Source organism: Lepidochelys olivacea, assembly GCF_965140295.1.
Source record: "Lepidochelys olivacea isolate rLepOli2 genome assembly, chromosome: 9".
Taxonomy (NCBI): Eukaryota; Metazoa; Chordata; order Testudines; family Cheloniidae; genus Lepidochelys; species Lepidochelys olivacea.
Window position 1 is genome coordinate 13486433 of NC_140419.1, and position 23109 is coordinate 13509541.

At 41.8% G+C, this 23109-nt stretch overlaps 1 protein-coding gene across 4 annotated transcripts in view; it reads right to left on the minus strand.

The window, feature by feature from the left end:
* The window catches only part of NAALADL2 (N-acetylated alpha-linked acidic dipeptidase like 2), a 901057-nt gene that overhangs the window by 40242 nt on the left and 837706 nt on the right, over positions 1 to 23109 (minus strand). For all 4 annotated transcript variants that reach the window (XM_084639864.1, XM_084639867.1, XM_084639865.1 and 1 more), the window contains one exon: positions 6817 to 6910. In XM_084639864.1, the coding sequence (XP_084495990.1) occupies positions 6817 to 6910 (94 nt within the window). The remainder of the gene's footprint in view (positions 1 to 6816; positions 6911 to 23109) is intronic.

Genomic DNA, 23109 nt, shown 5'->3' on the forward strand with positions numbered 1-23109 from the left:
TTGACTTTAGCAAAGCTTTTGACACGGTCTCCCACAGTATTCTTGTCAGCAAGTTAAAGAAGTATGGGCTGGATGAATGCACTATAAGGTGGGTAGAAAGTTGTCTAGACTGTCGGGCTTAACGGGTAGTGATCAATGGCTCCATGTCTAGATGGCAGCCGGTATCAAGTGGAGTGCCCCAAGGGTCGGTCCTGGGGCCGGTTTTGTTCAATATCTTCCTAAATGATCTGGAGGATTGCACTCTCAGCAAATTTGCGGATGATACTAAACTTGGAGGAGTGGTAGATACGGTGGCAGATAGGGATAGGATACAGAGGGACCTAGACAAATTGGAGGATTGGGCCAAAAGAAATCTGATGAGGTTCAACAAGGATAAGTGCAGGGTCCTGCACTTAGAACGGAAGAATTCAATGCACCGCTGCAGACGAGGGACCGAATGGCTAGGCAGCAGTTCTGTGGAAAAGGACCTAGGGGTGACAGTGGATGAGAAGCTGGATATGAGTCAGCAGTGTGCCCTTGTTGCCAAGAAGGCCAATGGCATTTTGGGGTGTATAAGTAGGGGCATAACCAGCAGATCGAGGGACGTGATCGTTCCCCTCTATTCGACATTGGTGAGGCCTCATCTGGAGTACTGTGTCCAGTTTTGGGTCCCACACTACAAGAAGGATGTGGAAAAATTGGAGAGAGTCCAGTGCAGGGCAACAAAAATGATTAGGGGTCTGGAACACATGACTTATGAGGAGAGGCTGAGGGAACTGGGATTGTTTAGTCTGCAAAAGAGAAGAATGAGGGGGGATTTGATAGCTGCTTTCAACTACCTGAGAGGTGGTTCCAAAGAGGATGGTTCTAGACTATTCTCAGTGGTAGAAGATGACAGGACAAGGAGTAATGGTCTCAAGTTGCAGAGGGGGAGGTTTAGGTTGGACATTAGGAAAAACTTTTTCACTAGGAGGGTGGTGAAACACTGGAATGTGTTACCTAGGGAGGTGGTAGAATCTCCTTCCTTAGAAGTTTTTAAGGTCAGGCTTGTCAAAGCCCTGGCTGGGATGATTTAATTGGGGATTGGTCCTGCTTTGAGCAGGTGGTTGGACTAGATGACCTCCTGAGGTCCCTTCCAACCCTGATATTCTATGATTCTATGATTGTGTTGGGTCCCAACAGCACAGGTTTTAGGTTAGGTGCTAGATTTTGGCTGATTCTAAACGGTTTGCCATACAGGCACACTTCATATGTCTCAAAGTACGTTAGACAATATTAACCATCCTAAAGAATCAAATGATAGTGCAGTCTTTTCATAAAACTGTGAAGTTTAATGTAAGAGAAACAATAATCTAATCACAAAATCTATAAAGTAACAGAAGTTTAATCTTTATGCTACTATTTACCTTCATAAAATCTCTTACTTTACTCAGAACCCTTCTCTTTCTGTTAATAAGCAATCAGCAGCCAACTAGAACTTATTGGTGTCATAATGAAAAAGGAAAGAAATGTATGCTTTGATCTAGATTTACATGATGCTATCTCCTGCTGTTTTGAATGCAAAAGATGTGAGACAGTTCGGTGCATTTGGTTTTTAGTGATTTCTTGAAACAGATTAACAGAATCACTGTGTTATTCCTCTATTTTCTGACATCCAGTAAAATATTGTATTTTTTTCCCTTAGATCTGAACATTAAGTTTGGGTTTTTTGGATATCAACAAACTAACTCCATTTTTGGTGTTGATAAACGTATGCTTGAATCAGCTCAACAATCTCATTAGGGCCCAGTTATAGTGTGTAAGTATAAAATTGCACCCTGCAAAATCCACCTGACAGTTTAAAAATATCTACTGAGAGCAACAAAGTGAAAGACAAGGCAAATTTATGGTTAGAACTGGTTCCTTTTAATTTTGAAATATTTAGGTCTCTGCAGAATGTGTATGATAAGGCCTAGATTATGTCATTTAGAGCCACTTTAGGGGGAATTCTGGCAAAAAATCCCTTCTTGAGTTCCAAGCAGTGAATAGAGATGTTACACAATGTCCAGCTTTCCATCCTCGGCCAGCAGTGGTAGCCATGGCCCCTCCATCTTCATGCCTCCTTTTGGAGCACCCAGGAGAAGCAGTAAAAACACAAGTAAAAGAGGAATGATAAAAATCCCCTACCCATATCAGCAAAAGTGCAAGGACCATATACGAGTAATGAAAGATATCGAACAACCCAATGGAAGCATCATGTCTAGCTAAGGATATCCTTACATAGTCTATGCATAATAGATGGACTATGAATGCATGATCCTTGCACATTTAGTTTCATCAGCAGTGTTTATATATCAAGCAGCATGCAATATTTAGAATTGTCATTCTTAATATAATACAAATGATTGTGCATATCAATCAAGCCTCTCCAACAGTGAGTGTGAGCTTAGGGGAATAGTTCATCATTCTATATCTGGAAATGAGGCCATGTAGACCACCCTTTTTAACATAAAAACAAGGGAATGCTTACACTGGAATTTTTTGTTTTAAAACAATGTGATAAGTATTTTGCCCTCAAACCCACTACATTTCATATAAAATGATGAGCTATATATACTGTGTGCATCACACACTAAAACTGCACTCATTATATTAAACAAACAATTTATTTAATAGTCTCTCATAAAACCTTAAGTATTTATAGATATTGAACTCATAGGGAATTATAAGGGCATGAGAAATCATATTATCCTAAGATAGTGGACTTCACTGATGGGACAAAGTGTGATTTATGTTATGTATAAACACAGAGGCTGAAACTGGAAGGGCAGATGATTCAGAAGAAAAGGATGTGTTAACTAATATCATTTTAAACATCTTGTGACATCACCCTAGAGAAAAGAAAAAAAATTACAAGTGTTATTTCACTTAAGGGAAAACAAGGGCACTTTATTATTCTACATTTTCTATTCTTTGTGCTGCACACTCCAGTATGAATCATGATGAATCATCTAGCTAGTTATTTAAAGTTGTTAAATAAATAAAAATGCAGGTACCAGAAAGAGACTTGGGAGCCTGCACTCTGTTGATCACTGAATTATACAGCTGACTTTCATTACACATGGTGTATGTGGATTTTATTCAAAGATAGGTGACAATGGATAGATATTTATTCTAGACTGCTGGATTGAGTGCAATAATGTTTCTCTTTAACCAACTGCCCTTATAAAAAGGTAGTGGTGGAGGTTTAAGTATTTAAAAATTACATTTCTGCCCTCTGACAGTAATACATTTCTTCAGGACCACTTGGAAGAGCATGACTGGTCACAAGCAAATCAACCAATTAGAAAAGCCCTTTTGACATGGATGTTTGTGAGAAACAACTGATTTGTTCTGTGACTGGCTAGAGTCTGCAGGACCAGTTAGGGTACATTACTATCTTGATGTTTAGAAGATTTTGCACATTTAGAAAATCTTCTAAAAGCATCTCTATAAGTCTTCTAAATATAAATCTTCTAAATGCTTTTATATAGTCATCAGTAAACCTCAAAGAACTTTACATTATCCCCATTTCACAGATGGAAACCTGAGGCACAGAGGTGAAATGACTTGCCCAATGTCACCCAGCAGGCCAGTGGCAAAGCTAGTAGTCTCAGTCCAGTGGTCTTTCCACTAGACCACATGGTTGCTATGTGATTCCTCAGTGCCAGTCCTCCTTCCTGTATATTTTGCTACAATGGAATGGGGATAATGGTCATGCTTGAAATGTTTATAGTGTGTGATTACTAACAGGGCTGGTGAGAGAAATCTCGTCCCTGCTCTATATCCCAAAACATTAACAGTTTTATTACGTGGCTGCTATAGTAACAAAGTGTGAAAGAAGACCTGGGTCTGTCTCTCCTTCTCCACCCCGCAACATGTAGCCCCCCACCACTTCCAGCTCCCCTTTCCATTCTCATCCCATTAAGCCATGAACTGGTACTACAGACACCATCAACACGAAAGAAGTTGCTCCATTCTGTCTCCTGCCCTATGCTGCTGCATACACACATCACAGGCTGCAGTTTACTGGAGGGCCGCACGCTACGTTGGTTATATAGCCCAAGCTGCACACTGAGGTGGGCCTCTCACTCCCACTACCCACCTCCATTTGCTGCTGTTTGCCCCAGGCTTCTCCAGCCATGGGTCAGGTCCACTCAGTCCATCTCCCCTCCAAACTGGGGTCCTCCCACAAATGCTGGCCAGCTCTCCCCACCACACAGGTCCTGTTGGGATCCAGGAAGAGGGCGGGTGGAAGCTCGCTTCGCCACAGACCACCAGTTCGATCCCAAGATCCAACAACCACACAGGTGATAGGCATCTTAACTATTCATTGTCTGGATTTCAGATGTTGTTACCTCCTTTCCCCCGCTCATCCCAGATCCCAGCTTGCATGGAAGGACAGGGACAGGAGCTCATACTCTCCAAGAGGAGCAGGGTCTCCCACATCCCACAACACACAGTGGGCAAGGAGAGGGACTGTAGAGAGGTAGGACAATGTCAGATCCCAGCACAGACATGAGGGAGAATTCAGGGCTGATTTATGCACTCCTAACCCCCAAATTTCCTCTGCAACCCCTCACGTTCTCCAACCCCTCCCGTGTTCTCTCCTTTCACTGCCTCTAATCCCTACCTCTTTTCCTGACCACTCTTCTCTCCCTTACCACCCATTTGCATTTACCTCCCTCCCTTGTACCCCATCCCTAGCTGCAGACACAAACCCTTCTCCCCCATTCCCACCTTCTCTTGCATCCCTGCTCCCCTCTCCCCTCCCAGTGAGCATTCCCATGTGTTATTTTCTTTTCAAAAATAGTTTCAGCACCTTCTGAATATGCTGCTGTACTCAGATTACATTTCCCCCAAACAAAAATGTCCCTTTCATAGAGGCACTGGAACTATGCCTGCTTTTTTTACTTCAGATTTCTGCCCTGGGTTGAATTTCAACTCACAGGGCTGGATTCGTGCTCAGATTCAATGACCATAACGTAACCTCAATCACCCAGGTCATGCAATGTAGAGGTAGTTTTCCAGAGAGCTGTATCTTGGGAACCACTTGGTGAAATGGTCCCAAATTTGGATTACTAACAATCCTGTAGCTCCATGATGCACATCACATTTCAAGGCAATATGATTAACTATGTGGCTTTTACAGCACTTAGAAGAGTCCGTCTTTAAACAGAAAGCTGGTTTTAACCTGAACTATACCAGAACTGTCATTCTGCTACAATACCTTTACTAAGGGCAGAATGTCAGCAGATTGTGTCTTTGGACGGCTTAAGGGAAGGTGATGGTGTCTCATGGCAAGGACGGATGTTTCTCAGCATCACGATCATGCCTCGCGTGGCAAGTGCTTGCCATATTTGGCACATCTATGAGCACCAGAGAAGACAGCTTGGATGATGGGGAAGGGGAGCTGGAGGTGTCAAGAAAGGCCCGCTGACGGGCGTGGGCAAAGGTGGCAATTGCCTAGGGGCCCATATGATTTTAAAGGGCCCAGGGAAAAGTTCCCTGTAAGCTCTGTGGCATCTCAGCAGCCTATTTAGTGCCACGCAGGCACTCAGGGAACCCACCCAGGGCCTGGCCCCAAACCTGCTGTAGAACCCCTCTCCCGGCCCCAACTCTGCTGTGGTCTGGATCTTCTGTGGCCGGGGCAGCCCAGCCTGGACCCAGGCGTGGCCAGCCCCAGCCCGGACCTGCTAGGGCCATGGGGAAGGGTGCCTAGTCTGCAGCCCCAACCCTGGAGCTGCCGCAGCAGGGAGAGGCGCCTCTCTCCTCCAACCCAGGTGCTGCTGTGGGGCGAGAGAGCTGGGGGGAGTACTCTCTCCCCGCCGTAGCCTCAGAGCACCCTCCTGCACCCAAACCCTTCATCCCCGGCCCCACCCCAGAGCCTGCACCCTGAGCCGGAGCCCTCATCCCCTGCACCCAACCCAGCCTGACCTTTGTAACAAAAGGTGCTCCGTCACAACCATTTGCCTCTAACACATAACCCTTTCCAGGGCCATGCACTCCAGTTCAATCCTTTGTGAATGCTCCAGGAAACCATCCTGCCACACTTTTGCCTTTGCAGCCCTCTGTTGGGATGAATTCACTAGTACTGGGAACATATCCTCTTCTCTCCCCACCTCAATTGGAGACATATCTGCCTCTCTATGGGTGATAATTCCCCTGTATGTGTAGGCCATGATGCAGCAAGTGCTGAGGGAAATCTCTACTTTCCCGGTACAGGAATTGTTTTTTTCCCTTCCCTCAGCCTGTGATCCAAACACACAGACCAAGGTCATTCAGTTTCAAACACAGCGCCTTCAGGATCTAACTGATAAATCAACTCAAACAAATTATTCAACAGTATATTATCCTGCTTCCTACTGGCTGTGAAAACAGAGGCAAGTTGGAGTGATCTGCTGCCAATGTGAACTAGTGTAATAAATAAACAAGCAAGATGGCCACTTGTCAAATGGTGAAAGTTACAGAGCCTAAATGGCTGTGAAATTCAGAGTCCCCTTCCTGCTTGTACTGAATGTAGCATTAAATGGAAAGAAAATCTTGCAGCTCAGTCATGGAGGTTGCTTACCTTTGACAGTAATTATGAGATTTTAATACTAATTATTGATTAAACTGTTTTAGTAAGACCAGAAGAAATGTAAACAATTTATCCTATGTTAAACTAAAATCATGTTTCAGTCAACGTCATAGAAAGACTCTGTTTGAGTAACAAAATCAGCAGGTATTGTTTACTCTGAAACTGAGAATCTCAGTATTGAAATGTAGGTGACCCTTTTTTTATGTTAGCTGAGATTAGTCTTGCTCGAACAAAATTACCTTTAAGCCTGTTCTGAACTTCTAATGCGATGTCCAGGGCATTAAAGGGCAGAACTGGTTCACTGGCAATTTGCAAAGTCACCTCTCCCGTTAGCTGAAAGAAATCAAAAGAGATTAAATAATTTCTAACCCATTTAATACTCAGCATTTCATTTGGAATACCAGATAACTTCATTATATTGGTCTGCCAGGGAAGCTGAATAAAACACACAGCTTTTTAAGGACAAACTGAAAACACACACACACAACACCCATCATTAACCAAATAATTCTAGTACAAAAAATGTATAAAGAGATTATAATTTATGACCACTTCTGTTCAGTGCTTTCCTATGGCACAGGATACTATTGGAGATTTTTTTTAAGAAAAAATATCTTCTTGTATTTCTAAAAGTGGGAAGCAAATTTAAAATGTTCTTCTTCTTCTTTTTTTTTTAAACAGCAGACAGATGAACTACTAAGACACAAAGGGCTGGATCCAAAACCCAATGAGGTCAAAGGGAATTTTTTCCACAGACTTTAACAGGCTTTGGAGCAGACTCTTAGCACAGAATCACATTAATACAAAGAAACTGAGCTGAGTACTCACAGCGTCTAGGGAATATATGATGGTTTGACATGAATAACAGCTTAAAGAAGGTTTCAGAGTAGCAGCCGTGTTAGTCTATATTCGCAAAAAGAAAAGGAGTACTTGTGGCACCTTAGAGACTAACAAATTTATTTGAGCATAAGCTTTCGTGAGCTACAGCTCACTTCATCAGATGCATTCAGTAGAAAATACAGTGGGGAGATTTATATAAATTTACATAAAGATTTATATAAAATTTTTTGAATGCACATATTCAGATAGGAAAGTTTTTGAGTAAAAAGCATTGGGAAATGCTGCTTTTTGTGAAATATCACAGAGGTGCTGTGGAAGAGAAGTAGCACAAGAGAGGAAATTCCCAAATACAACAGAAATCTACAAAAATCAGGCTTCCATTATGGGTGCTGAGCACTTCAAAGTTCAGCCCTAAACTCTGATCTCAAATGGTCAAAGCCTGCAAATCCTTCCTTGTGCGAATACCACATGTGAAATGGACTCAGTTGCCCTAATCACACGTTGACATGTATAAGTTGTTGGGGAACAACATGGCTCCAGATCCACTACCCTACTAAATGAGAATGAACCGTGGGCTTTTCAAAGATACATATACTCCACATATATACGTCCTAAATATTGGGATACTGTCTGAAATATTTACACTTAAAATCAACGTTGGCTCTTAATTTGATCAATACAAACCTTCACTAAATTTTAATTCATGATTACATAAATTTCACTCAGCCTCCACACATCTCTGGGCTATGAATGCTATGAGACTGTTGCAGCTTCTGTTCAATGCATAGTCTGATATAGAAACATTTGAGACTTGAAAAGCACTGGAAAATGTTTCTTTTGTGATATATCAGAAGTGCTATGGAAGACAAGCATCCCAGGAAGTTGCTTCCCCTTTCACCTTCATCCCAAATAGCATCAATTTTGATTATGCTAAATTCCTCCTCCTATGTATGTTTCTCAGAAGCAATTTTGTTTTGCTTCTCAGCTACAAAAGATGAACGCCCTATTGTGCTATCCATTCGATTAGGCAATACCAAGAAAAAAAAGTTATGACTGAAGCAATTTGCAAATCTCATAGTAACGGTTTTACATATCGCTGTGGACGCTTTTGTATGTTTGTTAATGAAGTAATTGTAGTGTTTATTAAATCACGTACATGGTAAGTTAACCCAAAGAAATCAATCACTGAGAGGAAAGCTCAGAGCATTGATTTGAGCCAAGTGAGTAATAATCCTTCAGAAACATACATCAAGCCCATGTAATGCAGCAAGACAGAAAAGGCCACTGATTTCTTATTTACAGTCTTATTTTTGGATAGTCTATCCCCAGAGAATACACATGCAAACTAAAGACGTGTTTCTCCCCCCTTCAAAACATGGTTCAGACTGACTACTAAATTATTAAATAGAAGGCTACTTTAAGGAAAGGTACAGACAACATTACGTTCACAAACTGAAATACTAAAAAGCAAAATAATAATAGATTCCCCCACCACACATTACCAGTTGTAATTATTAATGACAGCTCCTCACACAACAATCATAATACACAATAACTGATGCAACATACACACAATTATCCAGTCTGAAGAACAATGTTATAGTTAGTATACCAATTGATTGTGAGCTGTTTATGTTCTGTGTTTTAGTATGGAAAAAAAACACTGAATGATATTTCTATTTCACTAAAGCTTTGGGTATCTGTTGAGAAATTGTTTTCTGTAACCTTTATAGTGCAGATCCAATTATTTTCAAGAGAAATGCTAGTATAAAAGATTCTGATAATAGCAGAATGCTACTGGGTATGTTACAAAAGGACTGAAAGGGGAGTAGGATACGATTATTTCCTTGAACTGCTGCTTCCATCAAAAAAATTTTGAATATTCAAAATATATTTGACCTTTGCTGTACATAATCATGTTTTTCATGCTGTTTCACTGTCCAGCTTAAACATAATAAGAACTGCTGCAGGTGATCCATTGACAGGCAGACATGAGACCCTAAGCAAAAGAAGAAATCGTACAAAGCTCGATGGATGACAGTAACTGAGAAATTCCCAGGGATGAACTGGATGCCTCATCTTGCAAACACCTATTACTAGGCACAGTTCTTACTAGCCTATGTAGTCCCTTGACTTAAACAATGGGAAGCACTGGCTTAGAGACTAGACCTGGTAATATTTGCAGCATCAGACACTAAGTATCTAAGTTATGCTTACGAAGTATCCATGCACAATCACATAGTTGAAAGCACAAAATACAATTAAAACAAACCCAATAGGCACAAGTTATGGGAAGGCTCTTCTGTCCCAGCCATATTTGCCTTCACTTAAAATCCAACATATAGAAAATATTAATTATGATTATTTTGATCTGACAAATGTAGTTTGGTTTCTGAATTGAGGATACCTGGGAATGTGACAGTCAATAATAAAAATGGTTTTCTAAATTTAAGGGTTCTCCCCCTGGCTCTGCTCTCTTTCTTCTGGCTTCCAATGCACACACATCCGCCCCATCTGTACCTCCTGGAGTTGATTCCCCTAGTCTGACCACCTATCCCTTATGCCCATAGCTTGCACCTAAAGACCCTTCCTACTTTTGCCTGTCTCCTCCTTTGAGCCCGCTTACTCCCTTGCACTTCCTCCGTTCTGTCTCTCTCACCTCCCCAACAGGAAAGCCCTAAAGCAGCTGTGCACTCTTCTCCTCCCTGCTCCCCTGCAACACCAGGCAGGCTGGACATAAGCAGTGGGAGAATTTCAGGCCACCCACCACTAGCCACTGCCCAACCCTCCCCAATGGGGCCAGGTTTGAGAAAGCCTCTCTTAAGAGGGGATTCAGCATCACATGACACTTTTTAGGGTAGCTGTATATTTGGATGTATTTTTCCTCCATCCAGTCATTGAAATCTTAGCACATCTGCTCATCAGGGAGCTCTGCTTGCTTGCAGTTTTACCCAAGTTTCATCCAGCTCACGGATCTAAATGAACTATAAAAGCTAGCGCTCAGGGACATCATGTGGATTTGTGACATTCCCTGGAGGACTCGAAGGCTATAAACAATGAATGGATTACACGCATCTATATATGTAGTTTTTCACCTGTGACAGATGTAATATTGGTAATATTCCTCATTTAATTCTTCACCACTTTCTCCAAGTGTACCATCTCCTATTCTAAACTGGAAATATTCTGCACTTTAACTTCCACAATATCTGAGGAAATCCAGGCAAATGGATTTAAAATGGGCAGGGGGACTGCAGTGAAGTGAATAGTATGTCACACTCTTCTTATGGCCACTGAGGCAATCACAGCCCTTGTGGTAGATCACAACCCCCAAAATAGAATGTAATATGCCTTTACCTTACCTAATATGCATGCCTCTTGCCACAAAATGCTGCAGCAGTAACTGCTACTTGTTTACTGTTTCTACAAATGCCGTGTCCATCCTAACACCTCTAAGTACTTTCCCCAGCATGTACAATCTAGAAAAAATACAAAATATAAACTTGCCATAGCCAAAAGTAGGTAACCCTGACTAACAAAATATATAATCAACCATCAGAAAGCTTACCTCATCTGAACATCTCAGAACCCAAGCCAACCCACCATCCAACTCCCAACACAAAACCCTGAGATGCAGCAACAAATCTGGAATCTAACAAACCAGTGGGATTAGCAAATTCCAGATTTGTGGACCACACATAATGTCCTACCACTTAGTTTTGTCCCCAATGAAAGGAAAAACATTTTAGCCCCACAAAGTCAGGAGAGGAAAGATAACTCTGTTAATCTTGAGACCAATGCTGTTTTTACACCAACAAATTGGACTCTTACACAATTATCAGTAATCCAGTATTTATTTAGGGCCTGACCCAAAGCCTATTGAAATAAGGGGCGGAGTGGGGGGGCTCATTTGACTACAATGGACATCGGATAAGACTTTACTGATTATTCTTGTGTTATTTTGAGCAAATCAATTATTTTTGGAGATTTATATTCTAAATGTGAGATGTTTTATAAATTTCAATTTATTTTTCTTTTTACTATCCCAAAAGATGTTTTTCTTGTTACTTGATTTATGTTTTGTCCGCAAAGCAAAGATAGTTACAAATTTCTAATATCAATCTTACAAAATTCCTGTGCGTTTTGTCATAGGTTATGAATTAAATGTCTGTTATTCTGACATATATTAAATATGTAATTGCAGCAGTCATATATAGGATATGGTGATCATGGAAGTCACATACACAGTTGGAGGAATAGTAGCATTTGTTTTTCGCTCACATGTTTGCTAGCTGAGCTATTGTTTACATGCACGTTCAGAAAATGGTTTTGTATTCATGACATAATACCTCAGTCACGATGGCCCATATCCTGCAACGGACTGCACTGGCTGGCAGAGTTCTACATCCCTTTTTAATCCCATTCACTTCAACTGGGCTCCAGCTGGGTGCTGGGGTTTATTGCACAAAGTCAGTCGTGAAAGTAAAGCCGAAGACTTACTGATACAGGGGCCAGCTCTGGCCCCCGGAAGGGGTGGGGCCTTGGATAGAAGGGGTGGGGCTGGGGGTCAGTGCCCCCAAGCCAGTGCTTCCACACTGCCTGGCCCGCGCCGCCTGGGGCTCCAGTGGTGATTTCAAGGGCCCAGGGCTCCAGCTGCTGCTGCTGCTACCCCGGGCCCTTTTAAATTGCCAGCCCTGGGGCAATTGCTCCTTTTTCCCCCCAATCGGTGACTGGAGTGGGGGGGACGAGCAAAAGGGGCAATGACATTAAAACGCTGCCACAGCACTTTAAAGTCAGCTGGGTACGGGCCAGTACCGGCGGCCACTTTTTACCAGTATGCCGTACCGGCTTACTTTCACCCCTGATTGCAGGACTAGGGCATGCGTTGGTATATCCGATGTCTGGCAGAAAAACAGCTTGGAAACCTGACCTGGCCAGGACAGAAAAAGGACAGCACAGAACAATGGACAGCCCCCACCTCCACATGCAAACTGGTGACCACAGTGATCATATTTCACAGACATCGTGATTGAAAAGCCTGTCCACAGTGAAATATTCATGTAAGAACATAAAAACATAGGCATGGTCATACTGGGTCAGACCAGAGGTCCATCTAGCCCAGTATCCTGTCTTTGGACAGTGCCAGATGCCCCAGAGGGAATGAACAGAACAGTGATCCATCCCCTATTGCCCATACCCAGCTTCTGGCAAACAGAGGCTAGGGACACCATCCCTGCCCATCCTGGTTAATAGCCATTGATGGACCTATCCTCCATCATCTAGTTCTTTTCTGAACCCTGTTATAGTCTTGACCTTCACAATATCCTCTGGCAAGGAGTTCCACAGGTTGACTGTGCATTGTGTGAAAAAAATACTTCCTTTTGTTTGTTTTAAACCTTCTGCCTATTAATTTCATTTGATGGCCCCTACTTCTTGTGTTATGAGAAGTAGTAAATAACACTTCCTTATTTACTTTCTCCATACCTGTCATGATTTTATAGACTTCTATCATGTCCCCCCTTAGTTATCTCTTTTTCAAGCTGAAAAGTCCTAGCCTCTTTAATCTCTCCTCACATGGGACCTGTTCCAAACCCCTCATCATTTTAGTTGCCCTTTTCTGAACCTTTTTGAAGTCCAATATATCTTTTTTTGAGATGGGGCTACCACATCTACATGCAGTACTGAAGATGTGGGCATACCATGGATTTATATAGAGGCAATATGATATTTTCTGTCTTATTATTGATCCCTTCCTTAGTGATTCCTAACATTCTGTTCGCTTTTTTGACTGCCGCTGCACATTGAGTGAATGTTTTCAGAGAACTATCCACAATGACTCCAACATCTCTTTCTTGAGTGGTAACAGGTAATTTAGAACCCATCATTTTATATGTATAGTTGGGATTATGTTTTCCAATGTGCATTACTTTGCATTTATCAACACTGAATATCATCTGCCATTTTGTTGCCCAGTCACTCAGTTCTGAGAGATTCTTTTGTACCTCTTTGCAGTCTGCATGGGACTTAACTATCTTGAGTAGTTTTGTATCATTTGCAAATTTTGCCACCTCACTGTTTACCCCTTTCTCCAGATCATTTTTGAATATGTTGAACAGGACTGCTCCCTGTACAGACCCCTGGGGGACTACACTATTTACCTCTCTCTATTCTGAAAACTACCGTTTATTCCTACCCTTTGTTTCCTATCTTTTAACCAGTTACCAATCCATTAGAGAACCTTCCCTCTTATGCCATGACTGCGTACTTTGCTTAAGAACCTTTCAAATACAGATCGATGTGCCAAAATACACATCAGGATACGGTCTGCGTGGCATTGCTATTCTAGCACAGAGCTATCCCACAGCTTAGGAGTTATTCCTTTTTGTCAGAACTGTGCCCGAAGACTAGCTACATGCAATGCAAATCTCAGCGGGTGCAAATGTTGAGCATGTATTTGTAATACCTTTGGACATTTTTAGCTACACCACGTGTAAAATGCCAAACAGACATCTCAGAACTGTTTATGTGCCAAGTTACGAACAAAATAACTTAAAAAGCCAGGTAAACTGCTGTATTTACCCTTTTGTGAACACTGTTCTTCAGCACTGGATTCACTCCGATTCTATCTGCTACAGCAAATTAGAAACAGGTACTTGAAGTTTGAATTGAGCATTAGCTCCTCCTTTACATGTCAGTGTATTACTATACTGGACTTCCTATCCTCTCCTGTACATGATCATTTTGTTCTGTGTTAGCCATTACACAGTTAGCGGCTGTGCCTTCAGAAAATGACCTTCTGATCTGCATGCACATATCATCATGTATTGGAGAAAATGAGTACATGCCCAGAAGCTGATTTTACTAGACACACGGTGATACACTGTAGAGTAAATAAAGGCGGAGCAGAAATTTACAGTAGCTGTGGTCTAGAAGACAGAGTCCATGGTTGGGATTCAGGAGACCTGGGTAGTATTCCCAGTTAGGGTTGCCACCTGTCCAGGTTTTCCCAGGATCATTTCTTTTTTTGAGGTAGCTGTCCCGGGAAATTGATAAATCTTCTCAGGACTTGAAAAGTCTTGGTTTTTCTCAGCTGAGTTCCCCTCCTAGCAGCAGCCTAAGAGGTGACTTATCTTCCGCCTCCTCCTCCTCGAGGGTGCTGCTGTTCCTCCTCCCTCACAGCAGCTGTTAACAACTGTTAAGAAGCTGCAGCTTCCCACTTGATCAACAAGCTGCTGAGAGCAGTGAAAAGAGCTTAAGGCAGCAGCCCCACAGCACGCTGCTCCTCACCATGGTGGCAGCTGTTCCTGCTCAGCATGGCCCTGTTTCCACTCCCCAGAACCGTCTCCTACTCCCCTCCCTTCTGTGCTCCTCTACCCTTGCTAAGGGACATCCCTTTCTTGTTTGTTTGGTTTTTTGCGCCTCAAGAGTGGCAACCTTACATTGATTCATTGTGTGACCTTGGATGCAATGCTTGATTTGTGACAGAAGAGGTGAGGGGACCCAAGCAATAATGATGGCATCCTCTGCACAGTGTAACCCAGTACTCACTATATGTACAAGGTCATGCCTTGCACGCCACTGACAGAAGAGGTACCAGGGGTCTTCCCCCAGAATGATAAGAGCCCCATCAGAAATTAAGATCTGCTTGGATGATGAATTTAAACTCTGGGGCTCAGTTTTCCAAAATAGGCAGCTGATTGGTCATGTTTTTTTCTCTTGCATCTATACCCATGGGTGGACAGTTGAGGGTGGGCACAGAAAGATAACATGCTGGCTGAGTTACTTGGAATATGGGGGGAGGAGCGAGTGATTCGAGTAATTCAGTTTTAAAAAGTAAATCACAAGACACATTTAAAATGATGCTTTTATGTTGCACGGCCATTATTTTCTATCTTGCTTAATTGTCCTAATTATCAGCTCTTCATGGCAGGGACATCTTCCCTCTTCCCATATATATGTACAGTGACTAGCACAATGGAGTCCTGATCTCGCTTGGGGCCTTTGGGAACCACCACAACACAAGTATCAATACTAGGAGCGTCCTGACCTTAATAAATCATAATATTCTGCATATATTTATTGATTTTCATAGGAGCATCTTGGTGTTTGACAACCTCAAATATTTAAAAATCACGAGTGACTTCAAAACTCATGAGATTTTTTTAAAAATAAATGTGGGTTCTTTTTATTTGCCTTTTGGTTTTTCAAGCTTTTGTCTGCATGAAGGATGATGTTTGTTTGGTGTGCTTTTTTTAAAAATAAAAGCAGAGGTTCTCATGCAATAGCATGATTCTTGCAGCCAGGACTGTAAGAAAAATACGAAAAATCATGAGATTCACGATAAAAATCAAAAGAGTTGACAATACTGGAATCTGAACATGCTCTATAAGCATTGCTTATACAATCAAGCATCACTGGACCTATTATTGCACCCATTTATAGATGGGGAAACTAGAGCACAAAAGTAGTAAAGTGACTTTCCCAAAGATCATACAAGAAAAGATGAGGCTGAGGCAGGAACATGACCCAATTTCTTTGACCTCCTTTCTTTCTGCTTTACCCCACAAGACCTTGTGTGGTGTGTGTGTGTGTTTTGGAGGGGGGAGGGGAGAAACTAGAGGAACATCTGCTTAAAAAGTACAACTGGTAAAAATAATAAATTAAGCTTTGCCTACCTAGTCTATGGGGAAATGTGGTCTAGATGAAATTACTATGAGGGGGTGCACTGCTGGTTGAAAGACCATATAAAAAGTGTAGTTATCAATGGTTCGCTGTCAAACTGGGAGGGTGAATCTAATGGTGTCCCACAGGGGTCAGTTTTGAGGCCTGTACTATTTGATATTTTTATTAAGGACTTGGATAATGAAGTGGAGAGTATGCTTATAAAATTTGCAGATGACACTGTCAAGGTTCCTCCCCCACTCTGAACTCTAGGGTACAGATGTGGGGACCTGAATAAAAACCTCCTAAGCTTACTTTTACCAGCTTAGGTTAAAACTTCCCCAAGGTACAAATTCATTTTATCCTTTGTCCTTGGAATAACCACTGCCACCACCAAACTCTAAGTGGGTTTACTGGGAAATGTAGTTTGGACACGTCTTTCCCCCCAAAATCCTCCCAACCCTTGCACCCCACTTCCTGGGAAAGGTTTGGTAAAAATCCTCACCAATTTGCATTGGTGACCACAGACCCAAACCCTTGGATCTGAGAACAATGAAAAAGCATTCAGTTTTCTTACAAGAAGACTTTTAATAGAAATAGAAGTAAATAGGAATAAAGGAATCACCCCTGTAAAATCAGGATGGTAGGTACCTTACAGGGTAATTAGATTCAAAACATAGAGAATCCCTCTAGGCAAAACCTTAAGTTACAAAAAAGACACACAGACAGAAATAGTCATTCTATTCAGCACAATTCTTTTCTCAGCCATTTAAAGAAATCATAATCTAACGCATACCTAGCTAGATTACTTACTAAAAGTTCTAAGACTCCATTCCTGTTCTATCCCCGGCAAAGCAGCATACCGACAGAGAGACACAGACCCTTTGTTTCTCTCCCTCCTCCCAGCTTTTGAAAGTATCTTGTCTCCTCATTGGTCATTTGGGTCAGGTGCCAGCAAGGTTACCTTTAGCTTCTTAACCCTTTACAGGTGAGAGGATTTTTCCTCTGGCCAGGAGGGATTTTCAAGGGCTTTACCCTTCCCTTTACATTTATGACAGACACCAAGTTGGGAGGGGTTGTAAGCACTTTGGAGGACAGGGTTAGAAATCAAAACAACCTTAACAAATGGGAGAATTGGTCTGAATTCAACAAGATAAAATTCAACAAAGATAAGTGCAAAGTACTTCACTTAGAAAGGAAAAAAAATCAAAGCTAGGTGGTAGTACTGCTGAAAAGGGTGTGACGGTTAGGAGTCAACAATGTGATGCAGCTGCAGAAAAGGCCAATATCATTGTGGGGTGTATCAACAGTCGTATCATGTAATACACAGAGGTAACTGTCATGCTCTACTTGGCACAGGTGAGGCCTCAGCTGAAGTACTGTGTTCAGTTCTAGGTGCCACACTTTAGGAAAGATGTGGACAAATTGGAAGGAGCTTAGAGGAGAGCAACAAAAACTATAAAAGGTTTAGAAAACCTGACCTATGAGGAAAGGTTAAAACAATTACACAGGTTTAGTCTTGAGAAAAAATGGAGGCAAGACCTGGTAACAGATTTCAAATATATGTTAAGGATTGATATAAAGAGGATGGTGATCAATTGTTCTCCATGTCCACTGAAGTAGGATAGGAGAAGTAGTGGGCTTAATCTGCAGCAATGGAGATTTAGGTTAGATACTAGGAAAAACTTTCTAACTAAGGGTAGTTAAACTCTGTCATAGCCTTCCAAGGTAGGTTGTGGAATCACCATCATTGGATGTTTTTAAGAACAGGTTCGACAAACACCTGTCAGGGCCGGTCTAGGTTTACTTGGACCTGCCATACCGCAGCAGGCTGGATTTGACTTCTTGAGGTCCTTTCCAGTCCTATGTTTCTATGTTCACAAGCTTTGGCTGTAACTAAGTGTAGTTTTGGTGGACAGATTAAGAAACAGGAGATTTATTTTTATTTTTTGCTTAAACTTTTGTTTATTTATTTTTAAAACAAAGGCTGTTAAATTACCCTTGGAACATTTTTATCAGCACTTATGGAGCGACATATGTATTATTTGTTCTTCCAGTTTAAAGCTGCCTCAGGACTAGGTCACATACTGAAAATCAGAGACAGATATTTATATATTTTTAACACTCAGTTCAACACAAGTTATCTGGCAGCTTGCATTTCAAGTCAGCAGAGGGCTCTCTGAGAGAAGCAGACAGTGACTCTAAGGCTACAATAGATGAACTAGAGAATAATCATTCACAACAGATAGCTGTTTCTGAACAAGGGAAAGTATTAATCATACTATGAAGTGTTATAAATATTAAATGCATTACTTCAAAAGGAAAACATTTCACCTAATATCAATTTATTCTCAGTTCAGGAAATATTGATCAGGAAGTAAACGAGTTAATGGACAAAAAATTATCTGTGTGTGTGTCTATACACATACACACCCACCCACTACATTAAAACAACATTAAGGTTGCAAAGTCAAGCACTCAGAAGTTAGGAAATGCTAGAATTAAGATTCTGTGCAACCTTAAGACACCCCTGGTGTGTATGCATTATGATACAGTCTTTAATTACATACTCACATACTATTTTTCCTACAGGATCCCTGCCTCATTCAATGCTTGTGATGAACAGTGCTCACTTAATAAGCAACTATACAATATTTTATTTCCTCCTTGTTGGTCTGTATGTGGTCCAATGCCTTATTTACATTTTATTCAAACCCTGCCTGAAGACAGAATTGTTTGTTTCCTTATGGACTTTTCTATGGCATTTTTCACTATAGTGTGAGACAAGGGAGTATTATTGTTCCCCATTTACCAGTGGGTAATTGAGGCACAGAGACTAAGGCAAACACATCCACTGCTTTTGGGAGCCCAATTTGATGCCTAGTGCCTGACTTTACCGAGTAATTTAGCATTATGCAATCATTTATATGTTCAAAGCACAGCTCCATTGATATCAGTTGCAGCTGTGAGCGCTCAGCACTTCTGCAAATCAGACCCAGGTTCTCAAGTCAGGCATCTAGAAAATAAGTAACCATAATAATGTTCTTTAACACAGTTGTGTGTGTGTATTTTATATATAATTTAAATGTTCTCAATTTCTAATGGCAGACCATAGCCCAGCCTATAAGGGTACACAGGACAGGCATAAGGGTAAGACAGACCCTGTTTATCTTGCTCCAGGGGGAATCCTGTGCCACTACTTACATGCAGAATTCATGTCCTCCACAGATTCTTCCCCCCCCCCCCCCGAAAATAGATTCTGCTGGATTCTGCTGCAATTAAACCTTTTGCCCACCAGGGGCACCTATGGCCCCAGAAGACAGGGCAGTCATTTCAGGGTCAGAGCAGTCAACCACAGAGAGGGATGAGGCAGTGGCTGCCTTCCTCACAGCGCCCTGCCCTCCTCAGGTGAGGAGACACAGGATGTAAAGGGGATGGACAGAGGAGGGCACATGGGGCTCCTGGGGGCGGTCACAGAGTGGGGTTCAGAAGGGCTAGTGGGAGAACAGCATTGAGCCAGGGGCTGAATGGGAGTGGGGTGCAGGGACACATGGGGACAGGAGAGGCTAGGGGTCAGCCCCGGTCTGTTTGGGGGAGGCTCCCCAACTCCCTAACAATCCCCCCCACCCCCCAAAAAAACCCTCCCTGTTCCATACTTCTCCCACCCACACCCAACAATCCACCAGATTCACCCAAGGCTCCTTCCCAGTAATTAGTTCCCTCTCCCTCAGCTCCTCTGTCTCCCTGACTCCCCCAAGCCTACGTACTGCTTCTCAAGGGTGCAGGAAATACATTTCTGTATTGTAGTTTAAATTAGTTATTACTCAGAGTTCTGTATTAATATGCCTAATAAGGAATCTATTTGTCAAAAAACATTTCCTGAATCTTTTTTGTATTAGTAGAGACACTCTTGCTGACAGGTATTTTGAAATAAGTTACCAAAATAATTGAAACTGGCATGATTGTGTTATTTTGACAAATAAAATATACAGAATTTTGCAGAATTTTATAATATTGTGCACAGAATTTTCGGGTTTTTTGGTGCAGATTTCCCACAGAAGTATTATCTCCATTCACCTAGATGGCCTACTTGCATTACCACTGCAGGTCCTGCTGAGGGGGTGTGACAGTGTGTTTCTGCATTTGTAGGTGCGTGGGGATGCGGGTAGAAATGGGCAGAGCCTTAGCTCCTTCCCTCAGCACACTGGCTGGCATAGCTGAGTTGCCATAGGAATTAGTAATCTGCTAATGGTCATGGCTTTCTGAGGCACAGTTCCTTCCATGAGCTGCTCCTGAATAGCCTCACTACATGCCACCCATTACACAAAGGTGGATGCAAAGGGACAAGCTAGCCTTAAGTATTTTATTCTTGTTTTGTACTGGTAGATGAAGGGAGAGCAGAAACAGCATGTAGAATCATTGGGGCATGCATGTAACTCGCATTACTACCAATAAGGGTTCATGCTTATAGCTATTTGTATCTGTTAAAATTCTAATCTTTAGGTGCGCCCAGAATGTAATAAACCAACAGCGAGAAGGCCCCTCCTCTAAAACCTCCTGCTATTACAATCATTCTCAGTTAGGTTTTTTTCTGAGGAATGTGGGCTAAATTAAGTGTTACGAACATGCATTGAGGAAGGGGTACAGTAAAATACACTTGACTTTATGCCATCATTCTGTATCCATAGCTCATGCCAATAAAATCTTTAGCCTTATAAACTATGTGTTTTTCTACTATATCTCAGGGAAAAGCTTTTATTTTTTTAAGCATTTTAAGAGTTTGTATGTGTATTAATTTATGTATCCCTTCAACTGTAAAGCCAGGTTGCCTTGGTTACCATGTGCAGGCCTGAATGAAACAAATATAGAAGATTGCTTTTAAATCCCCAAAATTTTGCATAATACCTTCCCCATAAATCAGGATGCCACAACTGTACGGCAAATGACCTTGTAAATTTCTGAATTTCTTTGACACACCTTTGGATCAGGGAAAAGAAGGGGGAGAATGTTGGATCCTTTTTAAAACAAACAATGGTGACAGAAGCTGGTTAGTAGAAGTCTCAGAGAATCTGATTAGCTGCGTGCGGGTGCATGAGAGATGGGCAATGGTGCACAATATGTTTGCATATATCAAAGATATATAGTTTCCATTAATTATTTTAAGCATAATTTGATGACAATCATACATTTACATAGCATCCTGCATCTTGAAGGATCACATAGTGGGTGACTATCAAAACTGATATATGAATTACAGACCAGTTTCTCTTGTTCCCACACTGAAACAGTCACATTTGGGGTAAAATGCAGCAACTGTTTAACAGTGCACAGCCACACAACAGCACAGTTTAGGATAGGAAGTGAAGAATACCTTTTCCAGTTTAAATTATTAGGTAGGAAGAGTACAGTTACCAAGACAGAATTTCCCTAGGACAATGGAGTGGCTTCCTGTTATGTACTGTTATGAAAAACACCACAGGATGTTCAAGATGGCATGTGGTCATCTGGGATATCCAAAAATAACACCACCAGAAGCACTGTGCCCACCAGTATTATCTGTGGCCTTGGTAAGTGAGTGCCACCTACGGAACAGTCAACATCACTTCCTGAAGCACCTAAGTGTTTATTAGGGGGCTCCTATCTGAGTCCTGATTCAGATCAATCCTGCATAGTTATAAGAACTGACAGGGTCACAGCACAAAGTGGCATGACTTCAGAAAGCTGAGTTACACCAACCATCATTTTCTTAGTGGATGTATGCCATTCTACACAGCAACAGGAATCAAGCAATCATGATTCGCATTCAAAAGGAGTAGTGGTAAAAATACAGCTCTAATTGCATATGCTGTCATAGGGAGGTTCAGAAGTCCTGCAGCAGCAGCAGCTCCAGCTTGACAAAAATCATTTGCACAGCAAATAATACTTTGCTTTAAGGCCCTGATTAGTCAAGGAACTGCGCACTTGCTTAAAGTTACACACATAAACTAAGTATCTTGTTGCACTGGGGCCTATGCAGGATCTTCCCTCCAAGGACGACAAAGTGCTTGCCAAAGTGCCAGTTCATCAGTAAAGACCACTCTTATGCTGAATCTGTAAGATTCAATCCATCAGACTAAAACTTCTGGCACTGTAGAAGCTAGATGACAGTCACCAGAGGGGAGCAATAACAGAGAATTCAGTAATAGGAAGCTTGAACCATAGCTTACAGTATAGGGCCTGATAAATCCCTCTAATCACTTGCCATTTACAGAAATGTATTTGATTTAATTGAACTTATAAAAAAGAGCATCTCTAATCATACCTCATCAGCACACACTTATTATTCAAAAAGAAGCCATATGTATTACCAAGCACTCTTAATTAAAATAATGCATATAATCCGCTTTGGTATCTCATAGTCTTTTTCCTTCTGATTATTCTATAGTAAATCTTTTCCTTCCATCAATTTTTAAAAAGTATTTGTTCTTTTTCCCCCTTCTGTACACTGATTCCATTTATAGACTCTTCAGTGTTGATGATCATAATGTCAGCAACAGGAAATGCCTTTGCTACTATGGCAGTGAGATGCATAACCCTTCAAGCCTCAGTGCATAATTATGACCTTCAAAATATTCAGCTATATTGGGCCTGACTCAGCGTAAAGGTTAGCAAGGAGAGGCTGAGGAGATGCTGTCCTGTTTTCTGCAGCTTGGAGCCTTCCCCAACAGGCTGTCTGTGTCCTGCCTGGCATGTGATCCTCACTGACCTTGACTTCTGATGAACATCCAGAGTCCCAGGAGAGGCTGGGTGCCAGGAAGAAGTTAGTCCTAGGACTAGAGGAGTCAGGGTTGAAGAGAGTCAGGGGCAATAGGAAATAAAGGAAGAGTACGAATCTCTGGGCTGAGGGAGCAGAGAAGCAACTGCAGGGAAGAGATAAGGCAGTGGGATTTTGGGGACCAGGGTCATGGAAATGTATCACAAATTCTGTCTACACTGCTTAGATTCAGTATTTATGAAAAAAGTCAGAGATGTCTTTTGTCTCCCCCTCCCAA